The sequence below is a fragment of the Vidua macroura genome, chromosome 4 (genome assembly GCF_024509145.1).
Source record: "Vidua macroura isolate BioBank_ID:100142 chromosome 4, ASM2450914v1, whole genome shotgun sequence".
NCBI classification, from domain to species: domain Eukaryota; kingdom Metazoa; phylum Chordata; class Aves; order Passeriformes; family Viduidae; genus Vidua; species Vidua macroura.
Genome location: NC_071574.1, coordinates 5,568,726 through 5,592,187, shown reverse-complemented (window position 1 = coordinate 5,592,187; position 23,462 = coordinate 5,568,726). Strand labels below are relative to the sequence as shown.

Below are 23,462 nucleotides of genomic sequence, written 5' to 3'. Positions count from 1 at the left end.
GTCTTCTACAAGAAAGTTAGTTATCTTGTCTCAAAAACTTAGTAGGGCAACAAGTTCTTTAAGCATTTGCCTGTATTTCTAGTAAGATGGCTGATAAAACATTTTAGATAAACTGGAAAATCCAAACTATTTATTAGGGATTCTCTATACAAGTATCTCTTATAGACACATTGCAACCCAATCGTCTTGGTTCCTTAAGAACTCTGCTCACCCAAATAACCCTTATTTTAACGAAAAATAAACACATTATGTGCCAGATTTAAGAGATTAATTTTTTAGGATAGATTCAAAGGGGCCCCTCTAAAATGAGTTTGTGTGCTGATCATGTACCAAACATTGTTATGGCTTTAAATTTGTGTTCTACCCAATGCCTTGTGTTCTCTTCCTGCATCACAAGTGTCTTCAATATACAAGGACACACTTCTGAACCTTAGGAATTCAGTGTCATTTTTTCATTAGTAAGTACGGCAATAAAATCTAAACCTATGCTTTTATTTGGCATTGTTATTGTGATGTTTTAATAATGTTAAAAATAATCCTATGGCTCCTCTGTGATTTGGTTATCTCATAGGACAAGAATTATTTCTAAAATAATTTCTAAAAACGTGATAATTTTCCTCCAAGCAGAAGTTGAGAGAGCTATGTTATTTTCCTAGATGATAAAAATTAGGTTTTCTTGGAGGTTTTCCTCACCTTTTCTGTCTGGTTTGAGGTTCCGGTCCACTGGCGGTGGCTCACATTCTGCAGCAGGTACCGACCGTCTGGGAGGGGTCTTTGGGCTGGACCTGAAACCCATGTGAGCAGGAGGAGGGACTTGCTTTCCAAACAATGGAAAATCAAACGTGCCAGGTATCATTGGTACATAGTTTGTTTCCTGGATGGGTTCAGTGAAGCTGCTGGAATGCTGTCGTGGAGGAGAGTTGGGATTCATTGGGACATAATTTTCATCTAGTTCTTCACTTGAAACACTTCCCACTGTCAACATGCTTCTGTTTTTCTAGAATTAACATATATTTCCTTTAACAAAATAAGTTATGCAATCAGCTGTGAATCATATGAGCCTTTTAACCTAATCTACTCAGATTAATGTATTCTATTGAAAGTGAAAAATCACAAACACTGCACAGCTTGCTTTCTTACACAGGAACAAAGAGCACTCAAGCACTGTCACTGTCGCCTCTCATCAGATCAAGTTATACTTACAAAGTGGTTATGGAAGCCCTCCAATGAATTAGATCTGTCATTCGGAAACGTTCGTGGAATATCATAACAGTCTTGAGAACTAATTTCTAAAGAAACAAGAAGAGAAAGTGGCTATTTATCACCCTTGTTCCTGTCACTTGGCACAGGCATCCAGAGTCTATTGTTATTTACTGTCTGCTTCTGAGAGTACACAAACACACCTCTTGAAGCTGTGGCCCCTAGATTTATCCATCTTTGAAAGGACTGCATTCACAAACAACCTTAGCACTCATCACTTACAACTTGAAGCACTCACAGTGGCGTTTTTTCATGGCAAGAAAAGAGAAATCAATTTTTGCTTTTAAAGAAGCAGCAGAGTCTATCTTTCAATTGAGCATGTGTAAGAACTTAGTGCAATGAGTGAGAATCCGGGCTCTCATGAAAAACCTATTCTAAAACAAACAAACAACAGATGTAGCTTAACGTCTGACTGATGCCCTTTGCTTGGAAAGTGCTGATCCAACAGGATCCCATCTGTTGCAGGACCCCTTCTCTCGGCTTCCCAGTGTGGTCTCCAGGGGCTTTCCCTGCAAAACCAAAGGTCTCTCCCTTTTCAGAGTCCTGGCTCTTGGCAGTCCCCACTAAGCAGGTCCTCAGCTCTGTGGCTGGTTCTTTGCTGGACAGGGATCTTCTGTGAGACTCCTGGCTCCCAGGTGCTGCTCACCCATGCATGCAGCAGGTTGCCTTACCCTGTGGCAGGGATGCCCCTCCTCATGATGCCAGCACAGAAACTGGGCAAACTCTGGGGTTTATCCCCACCTTACCCTGAAAAAAACCTTTGAAGTTTTTTTAAGATTTTCACCACAGAGGAAAGATAAACAATTCTGCTCTTAAGTACCAAATTTAAACAATGTTTTCAGAAAGACTAATTTTCTTGAGGCAGACAATCTCAAATTCAGTATAGGAATAGTCACCTATAAACTTAGCAAAATGAGTGGTGGTTTTGCATGGGAGAAAATACTACAAATGTTCATTTGTAATTTTAAAACACTAACAACCACCAATATTTTATGCTCAGTCTACAAAATGACAACAGTATCTGAGCACCTGTATGATCCCATCCATTCTGTATACTGCCTCCTCTAAAAGCCTTGTATTCATCCCTCATCTCAAACAATTCTTCAAAATAATCTGTTAACATAAATATTGACTTAAACCAAATAAAAATTTCACTTTCAAAACAACACTGTAATACCCACCTGCTTCAGAAATCTGAAAGGAAGTGAAACCCTTAACCCAAGAGTGGTTAACAAGACAATACACATGACAGCACATCTGGAGTACCAACATGTAGGTGCCCACAAGTGTAGCAAGCACATTTCTCTCTCTCTCATGATTTTTTTATTGAGGTGCACAGAGAGAAATGTGCTTGCTACACACAAGGAACAACTTTAACTTTACTAAAAGACTGCAGTAAGCATATCTATCACATGGACAGAAAGAAAGGCTGGTGGCTATGATCATCAAATCAGGGTTGATCTCAAAGCTCTGGGTATACACCATATCCCACTTATCTTCATGAAACAACTTCAGCTTCTGTAGATTGTACTACACTTCACTAAGCTCACTTTGGTAATTCTGAAAGACTGATAATGGTAGCATTGCATTCAGTTATATGAGCTTATTACCAAATAAATATGTCTAGATCTTCAAATATTTTTAGCCAAGGCTGAATGCCACGCTGCAATATACATCCCTTATGGATGGTCTGTGCTTTGCTGTTTTGATGGTTTCCTTTAAAAATCTCTGTTGCTCTTTCTAATATATTTTAAACACTTTGTAAGGGGCTAAACACACTCGCTCCTACGGGCTAGAAATGCTCCTCACGTTATTCAGCCCATTCATATCATTCAGATCACGTAGCTCAAGACAAAAAACCCGCAGGACAACACACGGAATGCCGACCTTTGCGGAAGACGTTCAGATCTCCCGTTGAAATGGTGTTACTGCGCGAGGGCGGCGCTCCCGCAGTGGGAATACAGTAACTGCTGTCAGTGTCTGAAGCACTGCGACTGACGCTACAGGTTTCCACAGGAGATCGATCCGCTGCCTGGTGAGGTTTGGGCGGCCGAGGTGGAGGGATGTCTGGAATAGTCTCCAGTTTTGAAGTCTGAGGCAACGTTCCCTCTGGGAAAGTTCGTGGGATCTGATAAGTACCTCCAGGTGTGGGGGGAATGTCATAGCTAATGGAGATGTGCCTCATCTGTGCGTCTAATGACGTTGCTGACGGGGTATTGAAAACATGTTGCTCTCCTTCGGCATCGGTTCCAGATGGAGACGCTGCCTTGGGCAAAACATCCTGGGAGTAACTCCTAGGCAGGTTGTAGAGGCTGGAGTCTGCCAGTGTCAGCACGGAGCGGGAAGGTGGGGAATCGTAGACGCCCTGCTGCGGGAAGAAGCCGTTCACAGCGTGCTTGCTCCCTGATGCAGCAGGGGTTTTGTGGGAGGGCAGGTTATCGTTGCAGTCTGTTTCTGAAGAGCTGGATTTTGCAGAGTCAGCATGAGATCTACATGTGAGATTGTGAGATTAGAACGTTGATGAGCACACAGAGAAAAACAAACATTGCAAACCATAAACACAATGCTTATCACTTAACCAACTGAAAAGTCTACCAGTGTCTTCCAATTTTTTTTTTAATTTTCATTTTTTAAAGATGAGATGCAGGAACTCAATTATTAAACAAACAGGAGTACCTAGGCATCTTAAGTAACTACGTTCATACAAATTCATGCATGTGAAATATATAGCACAACTGTGGAGCTTTACCAATAGCTTCACAACAGGTTGATGTTTCATAGAGCAAGTGATTTTCAGGATGCCAGTTTGAAGCCAAGTTTGGGGGCTGGAGGTTTTTTAATCTTTTTTTTTTTAACCCATGCTGCAGACTAGCAACACTTTATTGGCACTGTTAAAGGTAAAAATAAGATGCTCAATTCTTGGACTTAAGAGGACTTGCTCATTCTAATCATTATGGAAAAAATGTTAAGAGAAAAAATGTGACTTCTTGTAACCTCCCTAATGCATGCCTGAAGTTATACTGATCATATAAAACCCATTTGAAATATGTAAGGAAAAGAGAAATAAGAGATATAATCATAAAGAGGAGGAAAATAGTATGTTTTTTGAGGGAAAAAAATCCATAGGTTACATGTGCAACAGAGAGCTCTTGTCTTGAATGCAAATGAAGGTGGTGCTGTTAGATAAAGCTGCGAAGCACTTTACTTTTGATTTCTTAAGAAATTCTTCTTTGAGAACAGTACTCATTAGTACTAGTACTAACCACTACCAGTAAACTTACGTGGAAAGTAACCACATTACAATAAATTGATTTCCTTTCTAAACCTCTCACAGGTTTACTGTGCTCCAGGCAGAGAAATGCTGTTATCAGTCTGGCTCCTTGCTTAAGTGAAAGTCAAAACAGTGGCAAAATATAACACTGGAGATGTTAGTGGTGTTGTTAAGGAAGTCCATACACTTTGTGATCAAACATACCATATTTCCTGTTTTCATTACCTCAATATCATACCATTGTGTTAATTTATACATGCACATATATAATATTTCAGCATGCATGTGTATCAATGAATACCTGAAATATAACTCTTAGTAAGCTCTATTAAGCAATTGGACCACACAGCTCCAAAAGTTTTGAGGAATAAAATACATAAAGTATACCCACTATCACAAGAAGCATTTTCCTCCTTATTTAACAGGCTCTGCACCTCAGAGTGATCACAACCAATATTTATTATTCACATTTCATTTGTCAATAAGTTTGTAAAAATTTTCTTAAGGGTCAGCTGGATTTACCTCCCAGGGTTCTGGCAACCTGAGGAAAAAGGAATCCAGTTAAGCTGTTAATTTAGGTTCCCTCTCCAGTCATCAGAGGAATGGAGACTGTGTGAAACACAATCTGTTCTTCTTAGATATCCATCTAAACCTGATGAATCATCCCCAAAGTGCCTCTCTGCCAGCTATCAGGGGAACCAACATGATCAGCTTGGAATGGATATCTGCACTCAAGAGAAATGTCATTCACCTCACCAACTGGTTTTTGTTCTGTTTAACAGCAAAGATACAATCTTCCATCAGGACATGAGGCTTATGACAGTTCTCATTTCAATTTCATCACCTTTTCCTATCAGCTTATTCTTATTGTTTTAGCATTTTTTCCATTAGAAAAAGTATAGTAATTTTGCTCTGGTTACTATCTTAAACATAGATTTCAGTTCTGTCACTGGTCAGAACTGGTTTCTAGGTAACTCTGAACTTTAATCTGCATTTGGTTTAAAGCCCCCACAAAAGAAGATAGTTTTCTCATTATTTGTTCTTCACATAACCAAGGACATAAAACTTCCTACATTCCTTATGATGCAGACCATGAATATATATTTCTCTTGTTTCTTAACAGTTGCCTCAGAACTTTAAAATTTCATGCATGAACCACTAGAACTTTAAAACATTTGCAAAATATAGAGCACATAGGACTGAAGGAAGCACGTAAGTTCACAGAGTACATAATAGATTGTGAACACTGAGCTCAGCCCCTGCTGCAACCCTTCCTCTTTATTCAAAGGATTTATTCAGGAGTTCCTCACTTTCTAGATGTACTCTCCTAGTTCTATGATATCCATTTAGATCAAAATCCCAGAAAAAGTCAAGCATTTTTCAAATATGGCAAGAATTGGAATCTCTAATTTTTATACTAGAAAAAATAAAGTGGGCAGTCTAAAGAAGTTGGACACTGGAAATCAATTACAGAACCAAAGTTATGAGTTCCAGTTCAATAGGATATACTTTAAAAGGGAAAAAAAATTCTAAAACTACAGGAATAAAATCTAAACACCACATTTATCTTACAAAAACACGCAGGAATATATAACCAAAGCTCAGAAAGAAACAACAGCATATTTACAATGCCAGAGCCTAAGGATTACCCATGAAATGCAAGAAACAAATGCTATCCTTTTTAAACACAGGAGTTTTTCTGGGTCTAAGTGAATGATGCTTCTTTCTTGACTACAAGCACTTGTGCAAACAGAAGGCTTTCAAAAACCATGATACATGAGGCAGCCAGGTCTGTCATTTGCTTAGCTGATGGCAACAGCTTACATTTCTTATTACAAGAGGGCATTTCTGATTTAATTCACAATTTTGAAAGTAATCTTTTGGAATCAACATCTTAGTCTACTGAAATAGTTTTCAAAATATGAATGGGTTGTAAGCAATCTGATTTTGCACAACTGAAAGTCTGAAGACATTCTGAAACAAAGAAAGCAGAGAAAACAAATGAAGCCAGAGAATTCAGCCTCAGAATTTTAACTATTTTTAAAAGTCAGCATTAACCACTGATCACAATAAGAACACCATATATAATTCTGAAAATGTACAGTGCATAGTTGACAGGATCAGACTCTACTCCTGGTTTGTGTTTTTTTTTTTTTTTTTTTTAATGATTTCTGTACTTCAGGAATTATATTTTCCCCTTTAGTACAGCTCAATAAAAAAAATGAATTGGCTTAAATATTCCATTAGCAAATGGTTATTACGATAATGGTTATTACCTCCATTTAAAATAATGGCAAAGCTGGATGTAACACAATGATAACTCCTCACTGTATTAGCAAAGGATGACTATGATATGAATTCAGTGTTATCACATGTGTGCATCACATATGTGCAAATTATGGTAAGTGGCCAACCTACCCCTTACTCAGTGCTAGGACTGGCCATTTCCTTCCACATATCAAGAAAAAAAAACTGTCCAGCCTGTTACTCTACAAGGACTGGGCATTAAGATGCACAGAGAGAGGTGGGGCAGTGAAGCAAGGGAAGCCCAGTAAAAAGCCAGCCTCCACATACTAAAAACCACTTGTTGACAGAGGCCCAGGAAAAAGGTTTATCAAGTGTTTTAGTCTGAGGGGTAATCACCTCATTTTTGCAAATAAAGTATTTGGGTTGGCTTGACCACTCATTTTTTTTCTTTTCCCATCTACAGGAATCAGTATGATTGATTAAACAGAATATTATAACCAAAATGGCAACAAAATTGGTCTTGTATGCCAGCAAGCTGGGACAGCAACAGCAAGCATAGAAAAAACAGGATAGACATAAAATTAAATAACATCCAGACCTCTTTTCAGAAAATGGAAGCAAAAGTTATATAGTTTTTCTGTTAAAACTCACAAAACACCATGCAAGATGAGTCTCAAACAAACAATATTTTCAGGCAAGTTAATGGCTCTGTGATTAATTTCTCACACATGTTCCAAGAATGGCTACTGTTCACTCACTGCAGTGGAATCTTTTTACTTTCAAAGTCTTCTAATAGCAGGTATTCCTGCCCTTCTTCTGAGAGAAAAGGTGATCCTTGGCTGGTTCATACACAATAGGAAAGATGAGGAAGACAGCATTTAGTATTTCGGTACACCTATCGAATGAGCCAAAACAATAAGGGATTTGGAAGCAATGTTTGGCTGCATTTTCTTATCTAGGATCCAAATACAACCTTAAAATCTCCCTAAATGCTGTAGTGAAACAATGCTCTTTCTTAAGTCAGCAGTGATCAGAGTATGAAACTATTTTAGAAAACATATTGCATGTGATAGTTACAGCTGCAATTGCTGCACACAAGACATTCTCACCAACAGCATGTGGTGCAGTCTATGACACTGTAATGGAACATTTAATAATTCTTTTCTAGGTCTGAAACACAGAATTCTCAAAAATCCCAAAGAGGTGACTCAGATACATCTATGTTTCACAGTGACCCATCTCATCCAGAGAAGAACCTCAAAGCCTTGAAATAAAATTTAATGGTTCCCAGATTACCTGTAAAGTAACATGCAGAATCAGAATAGAAAATGTGCCCTCTGCATATTGTTAATTTTTAAGTCTAAAGGGAAAACATTTAACTAACAGTACCTGCCTGTTTAATTACAGCTATTAAGCCTTGCACTTTACACTAAGTCTGTATGAAATACACAGATAAATTGTTCCAAGCCTGGAAAATAGGAAAATGATGCAGCCATTTAATTTTTTTTCTTTGCCTGTAAGGACACGGATTGGGGTAGAGTGCACTCTTACTAATCACAGCAATGTGCTACTGAGATACACAAAGCTCTCATTCTATAGGAAAATGTCGATATGCTCTATCGAGCATAATCTGTCTCTAATCCAGCAGTTTAACTACTTTACCAGACATAAAACACAGGCAGTCCTTTTAGGTGGAACTAAAAGTCCAGCACAACAGTTATTCTGAATTTTCATGATCACAGCCTTTTTAATGAAAGGACACAGCTCTTTAGTTACAGAAAATAAGCTAAGCCCATATAATATCCAAGTGATCACAATGTCGATGTCTTCAGATATTCCTACAAAGCCATTTAACAATCTCTGCACTCCCAAAGATTTTGTAGTTCACTAGGCATTTTATTGCCACTGGACCTTTTGCCTTCCCCAGTACCTTCTCCCCTGTGTCACCAGTGACATCCTTGAGAAACTTTGCAGGCTAATCTTGGACTCTCTACTTTGCCACATTTTGTGGCCCTTTCTATGGTCTCCTCAGCCTTTACTTAACCCACACATCATATAACTGTGGAAGTCAGGTCAGAAAGTCAATTACACATCCCAACCTTCATAATTCCTAAAAACACCTTCACGTTGTGGTGGTAAAACTCTGCTTTGAGCCTGTCCCTCGCAGAAGCAAATAGGCACTCAGACACATTTCTGATAGGCCAGGGTTGCTGAAATCCAAGTCAATTCCTCTGCCAAGCTGTTCTGGAAGTGATACCAAACTTAAAAGCTTTTGGCAGGAACACTGACATTCCCCTTCAGCACTATCAGCTTCTAAACATCACTAAACACTGAAACCTTCAACACTGGGTTTCCCCTTCCCCTGCAGGAGGTTCTGGGACATTCCATGCTGCCTGTAACCTGCACATTCCATGCTCTGGGGGAACTGTAGGCACATTCCCTTGTTTTGTAAGGAAGACTGTAAAGGGTGGATACTTTTCTACCACATAATCATCAGTCAGGCACAACAGAGCAAGATAAAAATGCCAAAGCAGCACAGAGCACATGGCACAGGTAAAACTGGCAGAGAATCAAGGTGTTGATGCAGAAGGCACTGCCACTAGAACCTATGGCCCTAAGGATGCATGTGAAATAGTCATGAAAACACTCTCAAAGGAAGCTTTCCTCAATCTTCCATGTACTTGTCTGTAATCACAAAAGTAATATGATGTTTTGTTAACTTTTCTGCAAATATCCCAGCAAATTTTATTTGAAATTACTGCAGAAAAGAAGCTTACCAGAGGGTAAGTAGGTTCTCCTACAGAATGTTCAAGGTCGGAAGGGACCTCTGGACATTATCTGCTCAGGTTTTCCAATACCTCTAAGCAAACCCTTGAAAATCAGGTGAGGCTCCTCAGGACCTTGTCCAGTCAAGTTCATTTTTGGTTCTCTTAAATAGTTCTTTTTTAAAGGGACAGAAACTCCAGTATGTCCCTGGGCAGCCTGCTCTAGGAAAGGCCACCATGATCCATTCCGGCAAAAAACAGTGATATTTCCCAGGTAGCTACTATGAATATAATATCCTCCTATACAGGAGGTGCTGTGGATTTATTTAAGTTAGAAGTAGCAGCTGAAGAAATAAATAGAGATTTAATTCTGTAGAAGTTCTAAAATTTTCCTTCAAATTTCCTATTGCACACTTCTCTAGAGAACTGAGTGTGTAGGCACTCTTCATTCAGTAAAAAATAAAGCTTATTTGAGTTTCCTTTTAAGTATCTGTTATTTGGGAAAAGCTGAAATTCAGGATATGGAAACTGAGTGGTTTCAGCCTCTGCATTCTTACTTATCATAAAATAATTGGGTTTTCTTCTTGTTTGAGAGTCTGAACCATGCTAGTAATAGTAAACAAACGCCACTTGAAGATCAGCGTACTCAGTGATGTGGTAACCTGGCAGGTCATCATAAAATCTGCATGTTTTCTGAACCCCTTCCATGAAAGCTTTAACTGGCAAAACTGGGGAACCAAATGCCAGGAGGGAGAGAGGCTAAATTCCTCCAGCTTTTTCTAGTACTAAACTGGACTAAGCACAGCAGACTGTGGCTAAAGAAAGGGTACTTTGTGCCATGCATCACTCCAAGCTCCAATGGAATGTTTGGATTGCTGCATCACTGTGATACTTCATGTTGGCAATTGCTGTCGACGCTTTTGAAGAATGCAATGTAACACTGATCAGATAACTTACTATTGCAGCAAAAGGTTTAATGCATGGAAAGAAAAGAAGGAAAAGTTACAGGCAGCTTTCCCGTGTAGATACGTGCATCCAAATACTCAGTGTCTCGGCAATAAAAAAATGCATTCAAGCACAAACATTCCTGGCCTGTAATACAAAGAAGTGTTATTAAGAAACAAAAGTCACTTACCTCATAGGTTCAGGTTTTTTACTTTGACAGTTTATTAGCAGTAAGTAGTCTTGAGGATCTTCTTGACCAGAGGAAGACTCCAGAGGGGGGACGTTAATAAGCCGATAAGGAGAAGGAAGGGAGGATTCTGCTTGCATGGAAGGCAGTGAAGTGTTGATGGGCAAGGGTAACTCAGCAGATGGTTGTAAAGAACTAACTGGTGGCTTCACAGCATCTGCAAACACAGAAGCAAAGATTTCTTTATACAGTGAAGAAATAGTTCTTCAACAATAAGAAAATTCTTAACAGAGGATGGAAAAAATCTCAGGTTTTAGTTCAAATTTGTGAAATTGGACGTAGGAACATCTGGATGTTAATGTTTGTTTCAGTGTATTTACATTTATGTATCAATCTTTATCTTTTCGAACTGCAATCAATTTCTTAAATAAGCCTTCGAAACAGAGGTTCTGCCTTATTTAAAGACTTATTTAACCTGCTTTCTGGCCACAGAAAGAACAAAGATGTTGACAGCTGTGGTAATACATCTAAAAACACAAATCTGTTGTTTTAATCAAGAGCAGGCAAAAGTCCATAAGTTATTACTTGAACATGGCAACCTGAGTCAGCACTTGCAAGTATGCATTCCTTTTTGACCAAGGTCACTTCAACGTTTGAGATTAGTCACCAGGCAAGGCCTGGCCACTCTCAATATCTGAACATCAACAAGAAAACTGCTGCTTTGGCAATGGAAGATTCTTTTCAACTACAAAAATAATGCAAAGGTACAACAAGTAACATTTTACATTAAGCCCCCTGATTACATACCCTAATTTTCTATTGTTGTGCAATAAATGAAGGAGTTGTGGTTCAATTTGGTTTTGGTTTCCTTTCCTTGTTTTGTTTTGGCTCAGTTTGGATTTCTTTTGGGGTGGGGGGAGAAGAGGTGTTGCAGTGTGGTTTTCTTTTTTTTTTAAATAACCTTATCTTTATAATACTTATCCACTTCCTATCCATGTATATTCTAAAGTAACTTCTTTTTTCCTTCCAAAATACAAATATCCAGACTATTCAATTATCTGGGAGACTAGAAAATATCAACATCACCAAACATTAAACAATCATTTGTCTTTTTCACTGTTTTAATGACACATTGACTAAGAACAGCATAATTAAGCAAACTATTTCCCAATTATCAAAGCTCACTTGCAACTCATTGTACATTCCAATTTGCACATGCCAAGAATAGATGCTGATTATTAGCACTGTTTAAATGAACATATTATTATCCAATGCTCCTGCTCCTGTCAGCCTTACAGGCCAGCTATGTACTACAAAGTAGCTTCATTCAGCTTCTGCTTCTCAGCACTATCCTAGGAAAAAACAGATGAGCAGCCCAGAACACAGCCCTCCTGCTTCCAGTTCTGTGTACACCAGGTTCAAGTGATTTAGACTTGGAAATAGAAATAGCAGCACTTGCTTTGAACTCCCATGGCACCTAAACAGGCTCAGAAATTAAATCCCACCACACCCATGTGGTTGAAAGAAGTCTAGGTGTATGAAAATTCCTCAGCTCAACCTACCTGAAAAGGCAGGATAGCCTAAAAAAAGTTATTATGAAGGGTTGTGGCTGACCTGTTCATCAAACTAGTTAGCAGAAGAAAGGAAAGAAACAGACTGTATTGAGGGATCACACACATAAAAATAAATTGATGCCGCCAGATCAGATAAATAATAGTATAGAGATGTTTATAATTCATAAAATCTTTATACATTACATTTCTTGAAACACATATTCCTAAACCACGTCATGTGGCTTAGAAAAATGGGGAAAAAAAGGTAAAATTCATTACATTAATTGTTACCTAAAAACTGTTATTTAAAATAACCAATGTTCACTTAAATACCCTTGTCTTTATAATTCCTATGCACTTCCTATTTATTTGTATTCTAGAGTAACTTCTTTTTTCCTTTCAAATACAACAGTACTTGAAGGCAAAAGCTACTAAAAAAGTAGTTTATTTTCTACATGCTTAAATATAAAACATGAACAATTTTCTATAATTTAGGAAATTCAAGAGCTTGAAGGAGCCTCTTTGAGGCACCTACTAATGTTTCTTGATTCCCCTAATGCAGGGGTTCAACAGCAAGAACAGAGAAGTGCCTGAATGGACCTACCAGGAATGTACTTTTTGTACTTTCTGGAAAAGTGGCAGTGGGAGAAAGGACAAGCAGCTCTCTGTCCTGTCCCCTGCAGAACTGAAGAATACAAGTAGATGTAAGCCCCAGTAAGAGTGGGGAAGAAAAGTTTCCTGCCAAATACATCATCTTTTGACCACACTTAGAGATGAGATCCTCAAGAGCTTCCCCGTGCCACAGTGCCCACCCCATTGCTGTGCCTGGAGATGCAAAACCTTCATGTCATTGGAACTACTCGGTGCCAAGTTCACAGGAGGGGATAAAAAAAGAAATCAAACAGGATATCCTTGGGGCTTCCAGGCAAGATGGGTGTGTCAGTCAGCCCTCATGCAGTCAGGAGAGCCCAACATGTACACAGCAAGATGTCTACGTGACTTGACGCAATTAAAGAGACCACGCGCTAGCGTTCCCAGGAAGAGTAGCAAAACCCAAGGGTAACTTTCCAGGGAAAAATAAAATCAAGAATTTTGAAAGAGGGCCAATGTATCCACAAAGTCTGATGTACTGCTCCAGCTTCTGGGGTATCCCAAGACAGAGGCTGCTTCCACAGCCTCTGCTGACCTACCCTCTGACACACTATTCTCTGAATTTCTCCTATTTTTTTGAGTGCCTTTATATTTTTGACCTTTACTACCATCCTGTGGCAGCGAGGTCCACACCTTATTACACATGAATTGAAAACCCACTTTTAAACCTGCTGCCTGATAGCTTCACTTGATATATTTCAGCTCCCATCTTCAAAGAAACTGTGAATAATTGCCTCCTGTTCACAATTCCCATTCCCAACTTTACACAACTTTTTACTGAGTTTGGTACTGCTTAGTTTTTCCTGGTGCAGAAGCCATTTCATTGCACATCTGATTTCCCTTTACCCTCACTTTTCCTAGCTCTGATACTTTTTCTTTCCTGAGAAGAGAAACTAACTATTGCACACAAAGCATCAAAAAAAAAAGTCTGGGACACACTGATTTACAAAGACATAACAGTGATTCATTCTGCTCCTTCCCTAACCTTTCCCCTTCAATTGTTACTGAATATTCAAGGTGATGCTGTCCAGCTGTCTGGAAGCTGTATGATCTGTTCTCTGACCAAGGATTTGGAGCCCATTAATGTTAATGGATTGTTAGGGACACTTTCCTTCTGATGAGTTGTCTCATTTATTTTGACACAGATAATACTTGATAAAATCCCTGATCCTCCCACAGATCTGTGTGGGGTTTGTTTAAGATTGGTGTTCGTGTGGTTTGGTTGAGGTTTGTTTGGTTTGGGTTTTTTCAGCATATAGAGCATTAACTATTAAAATGCCAACTTTCTGATCTGAAATCCATCCTCATACATGCATTTGGTATGTGTTAAATAATGTGGGCTAATGCCAGATTGAAAGATCTACTGAATTTGGTCTAAAGCACTTCAGATCTGCTTTATGCATTGATGCCATTTCAAATTTGACTACAGGGGAAGAAGTAATGTTAAAACTTTCATCACTGAGCAAATGAAGGCTCTTTGCCTATCTGTACCCTCTCAAATATTCTCTTCAGCCAAGTACTCCTGAATCTGATATGAAGGAAAGTTGCTCTCCCAGGAGCCATTTATGATTTCAAAGAGTACAATCATCAACTTGCTCCACTTTGGACTAGCAGATTTTTAGGGAAGGGGTCATCTGCACACCAAAGAGCATTGTAAGTAATTTGGTTTGTTCCCAGAGCTCAGACACTCAGACTGCTTTGAAATAACTGGGAGCTGGAAAAACAGCCAGAAAATTTAACATGCAAATGAATCTAACAAGAATCCTATTTTGTTTTAATAATTCCTGCATTCAGTACAGCTAGAACAATCAGCTTTCTCAAAACAGGGCAAGAGTTCTGTCTTTTCTCAGATGGCTTGTTATGAGTAGTTATAGGCTTCATTTTCACTAGAATTTATACTTTTTTCTTCATAACTATTTTAGTATCTTGTAAAATTTATGAGGTAAAAACAGCATTCTCTGAACAAGAATAACAAAAGGCTTCACTTTCTTCCTTCTTAAATATATAAAGCTACCTTATCTGTACTTTGTGTACAACCTAGGAAATCTGAGTGTGGGAGTTTCTATTTAGGACTGGGTTTATATTTTTGTGTTTGTTTGGTTTTTAATGAAAGCAAAAATTAGATTGTTTTCTACACTATGATGTACAGTCCCTTAATATTCTAATTATGCAAAAACTTGAAATGTTCTCATAGTGAACAAAACACAGAGGCCTCATTACAGCATGCATTTCTTTAAATGTCAAAATTGCAATCAAAGTAAGAAAATGCATTCTTTGCACATTGTAGGTAGAAATATGAAAACAGAAATGGGATTTTTCCATTGCAACAGTGAATCAGCAACAGATGTGCAATGGCACGAGTCTTCTATTCTTCTGAGATGTTTCATTCCATCCACTTACTACAATGCACGTGTTATTAAAATAACCAGTGGCCAACAGAGCAATAACCTTGCCCAAAAATTCAGACACAATAGTAAGAGCCACAATTAAAAAAAACCCTACCAAATAAACACTTCATAATTACACCTGAAGCCTTAAAAGAACTTTGTTTGAGAGATCCTGGAATCAAAGGGCCACATGTGCAAGCACAGAGCACAAGCACATGTATGCTGGTGGGCACTTGCACTGTTCACACATTAACTCAATAGATGAGAGCCAGATCCAGCCCAGAAGGGACACAGACACATGAGCATGGATTTGGGATTTGGCATTAAGTGATCAGCTTGGCATCAATATGAAATCTATGCAGTAAAGCTCCATACTGAACCTTTCTGCTACAGCGAGAGAAAGTCCTTTAAAATGCACTAATAAAAACTTCCTATGCATTTCATAGGTTTCTTTTCTTAGTTTAATATAATCTCACAGTATCTCTCTCCTCCTGAAGATAAACATGATACCCTATTTAAGGAATGAAGGATTCAGCTTCACACATTATGTCCAGGACAAGCCTGCCTCCTGCACCCAAACCAGAAACACAACCAACTGTTCCAGGTTCCATCACATGCTGAAGTTTTCAACTTTCAGAGCTAAGATCTAAAATTTAGTTCTTGCTGTCTGCAATTCATGTGTAATTTTAAGCTGCAGTTTTCATTACCCATTTAAAATTTAAAAATACCAAAAGCATTTGCACTTGGAATTGACACCCCCTCTCCAACTGCAATTTTGTTTTGAAGACTATTCATTTAAAAGGAGAAACAAGGAAACATCTGTAGCCTGTTCTCCCCATCTTCAGATGGCACACAGGCTGGGTGACACAGGAAAAATAATCAAGGAGTTGTGTTATAGACTAACTTCTGTAGGTGCTCATGAAGAAAAATAGTGCAGCCCACCACACTAAAAAGCTTGGGAATTTTTCTTCACCAAAAATGCCCAGAGCTTTCCTTGGCAGAGCATGCTGCTTTGAGCACAGGGGGCCTCCCCACTGCTGGGGCTCCAGCTCGGTGCCTGGACTGTAGGAATCTTTGTGTTCCAGAGAGGCTTCCATCATTCCACGTGCTGCCTCTCAGCACCTCGCGACTCACGGGATAGCAACCTGCAAAACACTTTTCCAACCCTTCTCCCAGCGACTCAACAGTAATGTTAACAGCACAAGAAGTGTCCAGCAGGAACAAGAGAAAATTAACTTAATTACCTAGGCATAATAGATTCTGTTTCTTTTTCCTCAAGGAAAAACAGAATCACCTTCCATGTGAACTTCTGTTACATGCAGCTGTCAGCTTAAGATAATGACCTCTGACACTCAAGATTAAGATTCTGATCATACCCTGATAGTAAATGATTTTTTAAATATATGTATTTTTGCCTCACATGTTGAAAGGGCAGACCTACTGCTGCAGATTTTGTGCTCTATTCTTTATCATCATCATCTCACTTAACAACCTGTTCTTTTACTACAGTAGAAGACATCTTAGTCCTGTCTGCTGTCTTCCCTTTTTCCTTTGGATAACAGGCAGTGATCATCTCAAATCAAGCCACCAGCCACCAGTTCTATCAAACCCTTGATTATTCCCATGCAATTTTGCTAGAAAGCTCTAACATCATTCTCCACAGTCTACCATCACCTTCCTCCCAGTAATTCCACCCTTAAAAAAAATCATATTTGTATGTCTCAGTGGCCATTATCCCCCCAACTTTACTTACTCAAAGTAAGCAACCAAAGAAATCTTCAAAAAACAGATGCCTTTGTGCCACTATTCCTTCTAAACCTACTGCCTCACTTCTGTGACAACAGACCCATGACCCTTCTCTGGAGGGTTTCTCTCCTAACGCTTAACTTGGCTCTTTTGTTATTTTTTACTGCACTCCAGGTCATCAGTCACTCATCCTTCTGGCACGTCACCTTTGAGCCAACAAATCTTTCTAGCTAATCATATCTGAGAGATACAAAAATGCCTCAACTCTTCATTAAGTACATCATCTCCATAGTGCAAATTTGTTGCAATTTTTTTTTTAAGCTTATTACTTTGTGCTTGCACTTCCCTTTAAGCTCTTTCAGAGCCTCCCTTCCTTCATCTAGAAGCTCAGCTATTTCTCCTCACTTTTGAGCCCTTTAATGACCAAGGTCTTGAATATTCAACATATGCTATTGGGATGGCAATTTTGCTTTGCCATGTGTGCTAGGCCCTGTCATGAACTTGTTAAAACTGTCAAAGAAGAGCACTTTTTATTTCTTACAGGCAGACCCTTCATGCAGGAAGGGCACCCTAAATACCTCCAATACCCACTATTTATTTATCAAAGACAAGGAGTCAGGATGGGAAGGTGAAGTTATGTTCATCCTGTAACTCTCTGATATTGCACCGAAGCCGCGATCAATCTGCAGTGCACGGATGATCAGAACATCATTTTAAAAAAGCAAATATAAAATTTTATTGTTCCAAAGGCAAAAAGGTATGAAGGCATACACCAGCTAGCAGCAGCCTGAAAAGAAACTTTGAAAGCATTATGTGTAAAGCAAGCTGCAGCTCCTTCAATGCATGGTCCTTTAGATGACAGAAACTTTTTTCACCACATTTTATTATTTATGTAAATGTAATTGTAGATTTCAATGTCTTGTTCTTCCCTTTTTACCTCTTCTTCTCTACCTTGTTATTTCTTCTGGTTTATTTTGCTACTGCTATCTTTATTCAAATGAATGCATGCAAGTGACATGTTTGCATTTAGTTAAGATCATTTCCTACTTTCCCTGCTCTGCCAAGAACACAGTTCACTAAATTACAGAAACATGGAGCTGGATGACATATAAAACATTCATCACAGATGCCTACTAAATTCTAGGGAAGGACTTTTGCAGCCTGTGCTTAGATATCCTTCAAAGGGTTTTCTTTATTGTTACATCACTCATTAGAGAAAAACAAGTTCTCTCTCCAGGTAACAACGGATCCATGTCCTGCTTATTTTTGAAAGTCAGTTCTTCCCTCAGTATTTTCTTCTCAGGGGAACAAAATCCTTCAACCTTTCTTCTTATCAATCACTTAAAAAAAACACATTTCCTCTATTTTTACCTCTCTTTAAACATTTATCCTCATCCTGCTGAAAATATTTCAGAGGACGTCTCTACAGCAGAAGGCACAAAATAGCCATTACCCATCAGGTCCATTCAGTTTCTCCATTCCAGACTGTATCTCAGTACAGTTCAAAGTGAAACACTAGTGACACATTTCTGCCTTACAGTTCCATTTTAATCTCTAGATGATCTATTATATCATGATCTTACAGAGAAAACATGAATGCTAAAAGCACAGTAGGAAACTCTGTGGCAAACCCAAACCCAATGCTCATGCATGGTGTCTCCCAACTTTGCACATGTGTTTTAAACAGAAAGAAATGTTTTATAGCTTCCATTTGAAAACAAGAAGCATTAGCTGAAGAAAACATAAAAACTACCCAGAATTTTATTTTGAAAAGCAAAAGAATTATTTACCTTATTTAAAATAAAAATTCCTTCCTGTTTCTGTCTTGTTTAACTTTAAAATACCTAAATCGCTGAGAAACCTTTTTTAAAAGAAAGTCCCTATAAAAAGCCAAATATTGCATATATTGTAATTGTCATGCAATCATTACAGATTACACTAGACTATGATGCAACCAGAAATGTGAACACTCAATGCTTGTAAATATGATTGAAGAACATAAATTATCTACTTTGTCCAAATACAAATGTAACACTGCAGATATCCACAATGTAGAGATTTCACATGCATAAATCAGTTTCTAGTTGGAAGGTCAAAACAAAGCATTAGGTAAAAATGAGTACTCAAAATAATTTCTAATGAAATAAAACAAAGACCAAAGTTTACATTACAGGAATCGCTGAGTCTTTGCTATGTGTGAAAGGAGCAGCTCAGAGTTACTCTGAGCATTATTTTTCTGGTCTCTCTACAGTTACAAGCAACTCTTTCTCCCTCATTCATCTCAACACCAAAACAACAACTCCCTAATTGTTTTCTAATAGCACTAGCCACTGCTGTCTTGCAAATTTTTTCTTTATAAATCCAAGGAGGCAATGTTCCTGGATTTCCAAATGAACCCCAGAAGGAGCAACAGGGCAGTGGTGTTCCTAGTTCTTGATTGAGCAATGGATGCCAAAGGGGACACTCGCAACACAGCCCTTAATTGGTCTGGCAAGAAACATTTTATCCAGCTTCAAAGAAAACTATCTTCTGCTTCAACAGCTAATAGAAAGATCGGTTATGCCACATACTCCTTTTGTTTAGCTCCAGATTAAAATAATAGTGTGTTTTTACTATCTGAATTTCACCTGTCCTTTAACTTCACAAAATAAGCTGCAGGTGAACACAGATTTTTTTTTTTTTTAAGTACATTTACGACCTGCTCTTCCATTGGCAGGAAGATTCATCTTGGAAAAAGAAGAAGTTGGCAATACACACTCAGCAACTGATTTTCCCATTTTCCTTTTTTCAATTCTTCCTCAATGCATTGCAAGGCATCACTAAACTGATAAAACAGACAGTACTGTCAACTCTCAGGCGTGTGAAGTAAAGGCGTTGGAATAATTCAGCCAAAGCTAAAATGCCAAAGATGAAACACGCAGTGAGAGTACAATGGGGAGAAATTATTGATCCAATTGTCTGAAGCAAAAACTCAGTTTGTGAGGGCATAGTTACATCCCTCCACATCCATAGCAGGTTTCATCTTCAGTTCAATGACAGAAAACTAAGGGCTAACAATACACCAGCTCTCAGAGGAAAGGTCTGATGGTTTTGAGGGGACCCCACCTCTCTGTTCCGTGCAATGGACACGTGCTCCTTTGTGCTCTGCCAAAGAGCTGCCAGGTGAACACATTTCCTCCTTAGATCCCAGATTTCTAGTTTATCCCCAGAACCAAGGACTTCTGCCTGCAGCTGCACTGGTGCATTGCCCCCTGCCCACACCTCTCTGGCATGCAGGGACGCCTGGCAGGCTGAGCACTGAATCCCATGGCAGCCGCTCTCTGAGACATGCTGCGGGTCCTGGGCGTGCTCAGGATGCCACAAAAACATGCTGGAACTGTCAAAAGAAGCAACCTTCCCTGAATTTGCTATTAGAGTGGCAATTCATAGATGAAGTTTTCATAACAAAGTTGTAGTTCAAAACTGCAATAAGGAGAAAGAAAAGGGCTCCTTCTTCATAACACAACAGTATTTTCCAGTCACTTTTAAAGATTTGGCTGGAGCAAAGTGATGCAAGCCCCTTTTTCTCCTTCACCTCCCTCAATCCACAATCCTACAAAAAGCAGGGATTTCATTCTAGCCCCTTCAGTCAGGCATGCCTTATGTACAACCTTCTTACCACTCCTATTTAATCTTTTCTTGGAACTGTGCACCCAGCTACAGCAAGTCATGTAACCCACTAATCTCCAAAAGGAATGCAGGAATATAAGTAAATAAAAAAGAATGGATTCAGGACAAGCAATGGCCACGAGGTATTTGCAAGGAATTAAACACACCATCATGTTCCCTACAAGCTGCCTTCATAGAGTATGTATTTTGGTACGATTTGAGTTGGATAGTGCAAAGCTACAGGTTATTTTTTGTTTGTTTTAGCTGATGGGGGTGGATTTCTTTTTCCCCGAGTCTCAAAGCAGAGGGAAAAATGGTAATATTAGAAACCTGACATTTTGCACTCATTCCTGCTTGTATAACCGTTTGTTTTTATACCAAATGGGACTCCTTTGATGATTATGAAGATCTACTGCTGCACATGATTGTACTTCCAAGGTTTTTCTTGCACTCCCAAGATCTAACATCACACAGAACAGAAGAGCGTCATCCAAGTTCTACGGCACACTTAATTTGTACCAAATTCTAAATATCTCCCTCTGTTCTGCTTACTTTTTTTGAGGATAACAAGGAAGTTTCAACGCCAAGACACAGAAGTTTTAAAACATATGGCAGCTAAAGATAGTCAACTGATCTTTGAAACGTTCTTCACACATAGGCACTGCACTTTCTCAGAAAAAGTAACAGAACTTACCCTCATCTGTAGGGTTGAACCCACAGATATCACAGATACATCGAACCCACTTATTCATCTCCTCCTCGCTGTCTGCTACCAAATAGAAAACTCGGTCTATAGTGTTGATATCAAAAATATAGCTGTTTTCAAACTCCTTTTTGTTGAACGTTAATCCAGCATCCACTTGTTGACACAAGTTTAAGTCAATAATACGGATAGGCTTCTTGGCATGGTCATTTTTGTAGTATTCCAATACATCTGGATCCCCCGTTAAGCGGCCGCTCCGAAGCACGAACCACCTTCTCTTCCATGCCTGGAAATTGGGGAGAGAGAAAAGGAAGAAAAATTAGAAGGAAGAAATCACACTTTAAGACCTTTTATGTGTGATTCCAGCCTGGGTTGAACCAAGTGCTAATAAGTAGTTCAATTATTATACTAAGAGATTACACACCAAATATCCACATTTAACACTATTTAGGTATTGTTACAGCAGTGGACTTGAGGATTAGTGAATTTGTATTTTAAATTTTATATCTTGGCTTTGTTTGTAACAAGTGGATATATAAATTAAATCACTGTTTACAAAACGAGAAAGCATGAATATGCTGAAGAAAAAAGTGGGGTGGGGATCAGGAAAGGGGCAAAAAAGCACACAGAAAGGGCTTCTGAAGGAAGCTGTCATAGGCACGAGAAAGACAAAATAAAATACATCTTTTAAGTGTTCCATGGTGTTTTGTTTCCAATATCTGTTGTTTCAGGCTGATGCATTTTAACTGAATTTTTCACTGATACTCAACAATAGTGACCTGCATTTAAGGAACAGACACTGTACATGCACCTTGATGCCAGGGGAACTCTGCACTCAGAACCTCATCATATTTCTACATTAGTACTTCCTACAGAAAAAGAGCAACATTATTATTTTTTGAAACTGTTAGAGAAATGACCAAATGTTGTAGTTTTACCACATAAGCCCAGTCTTTGGGGAAGATACAGAACAAATCAATATGATAGTCTGACACTGTGCCTATTATAACAGCCCTCCTGATGCTGCAGAAAGAAGCTGATCTAAGAGAAAATCAAATGCAAAATGTTGTATTCTCTAATGAATCCTTAGCTGCCTTTCATCCCATAGGTCTCCATCACCTGCCATAATTCTCATCAAAGACCTTAAATGAAACCACACAACCAAGCTCAGCATACAGCTGTCCTGCTGCTTCCAGCAGCATCTTTATTGCCCCACTTAGCTGCACTTTTGCTCCTCAGCTCTACCAGCAATACTATGCTAGCACCTTCTTTTTATACCCCAGTGCCAGGATAATGGGTACAGCAGAAGAAACCAGACACATTGCCATTGCTCACTAGGAGAGCTGCACAGCTTTCACACTGAGAAATCTGAAAGCAGAGCCCAGACACAGTGGGGAGCCACCCCTGTGTCATCCATTTGTTCTTATACTTTTCAGCAAAGTTGGAGAAGGTAAATCAGTGCAGTAGCCAAGACACTGTGCACTACACCACAGACTCACACCATTGCCCCAAGTCACCCCACTTTAAACTTCTTTAGGATATTCAAACAAGGTTGTCAGCAAGTCCTTTGAAAGATTAAAAAAAAAAAAAACCAACAAAAAAACCCAGCAGAAGAAATGCATAAATAAGACAGGTGAGGGCATTTTCCTTTCGGCCAGCCCTGGCTGTGTGCTAACCAAGGAAAGGAACGGAATCAGAAAGGATGGTCCCAGAAGGCATCAAGGTGTGTGATGGCCTTTAAACACTGGGACAGCAGCTCTGAAAACAAGAGTTTTTTACTGTGTATTAGGGAAAGATTCAGAGCCATTTTTGTGAGGCACAAGAGTGCATTAATTTCATTTTTTGTAGGTGCTACCTTCAAACAAACTAGTGGAAGGGGGACATAAGGGACAAGGACTGCACTGCCATCTCTCCACTCTGAACAAGTGCTGTGGGCTTTGCCCCAAAGACTCGTAAAACCCCCACTGTGCATGCCTGTTTGGGGTATCAAGCTTAGAAAGCGACTATGAAAAGATAATACAGAAAACAGGAGAAAAAGGACAGACAGCTTAATTAAGGCTTGTGATCCATTCTCCAACTAGCAAACCTCTAAAAGTTTT

The 23,462-nt window shown here is 39.0% G+C and overlaps 1 protein-coding gene across 4 annotated transcripts in view; it reads right to left on the bottom strand.

Moving 5' to 3' along the window:
* Positions 1–23,462, bottom strand: part of GAB1 (GRB2 associated binding protein 1) — a 96,679-nt gene that overhangs the window by 18,824 nt on the left and 54,393 nt on the right. For 3 of the 4 annotated variants that reach the window (XM_053976316.1, XM_053976317.1, XM_053976314.1), the window contains exons 2-6: positions 21,355–21,649; positions 10,679–10,892; positions 3,148–3,749; positions 1,204–1,289; positions 694–997 (exon numbers count right to left, since the gene is read on the bottom strand). In XM_053976316.1, the coding sequence (XP_053832291.1) occupies positions 694–997; positions 1,204–1,289; positions 3,148–3,749; positions 10,679–10,892; positions 21,355–21,649 (1,501 nt within the window). The remainder of the gene's footprint in view (positions 1–693; positions 998–1,203; positions 1,290–3,147; positions 3,750–10,678; positions 10,893–21,354; positions 21,650–23,462) is intronic. The other variant, XM_053976315.1, reaches the window with a different exon arrangement.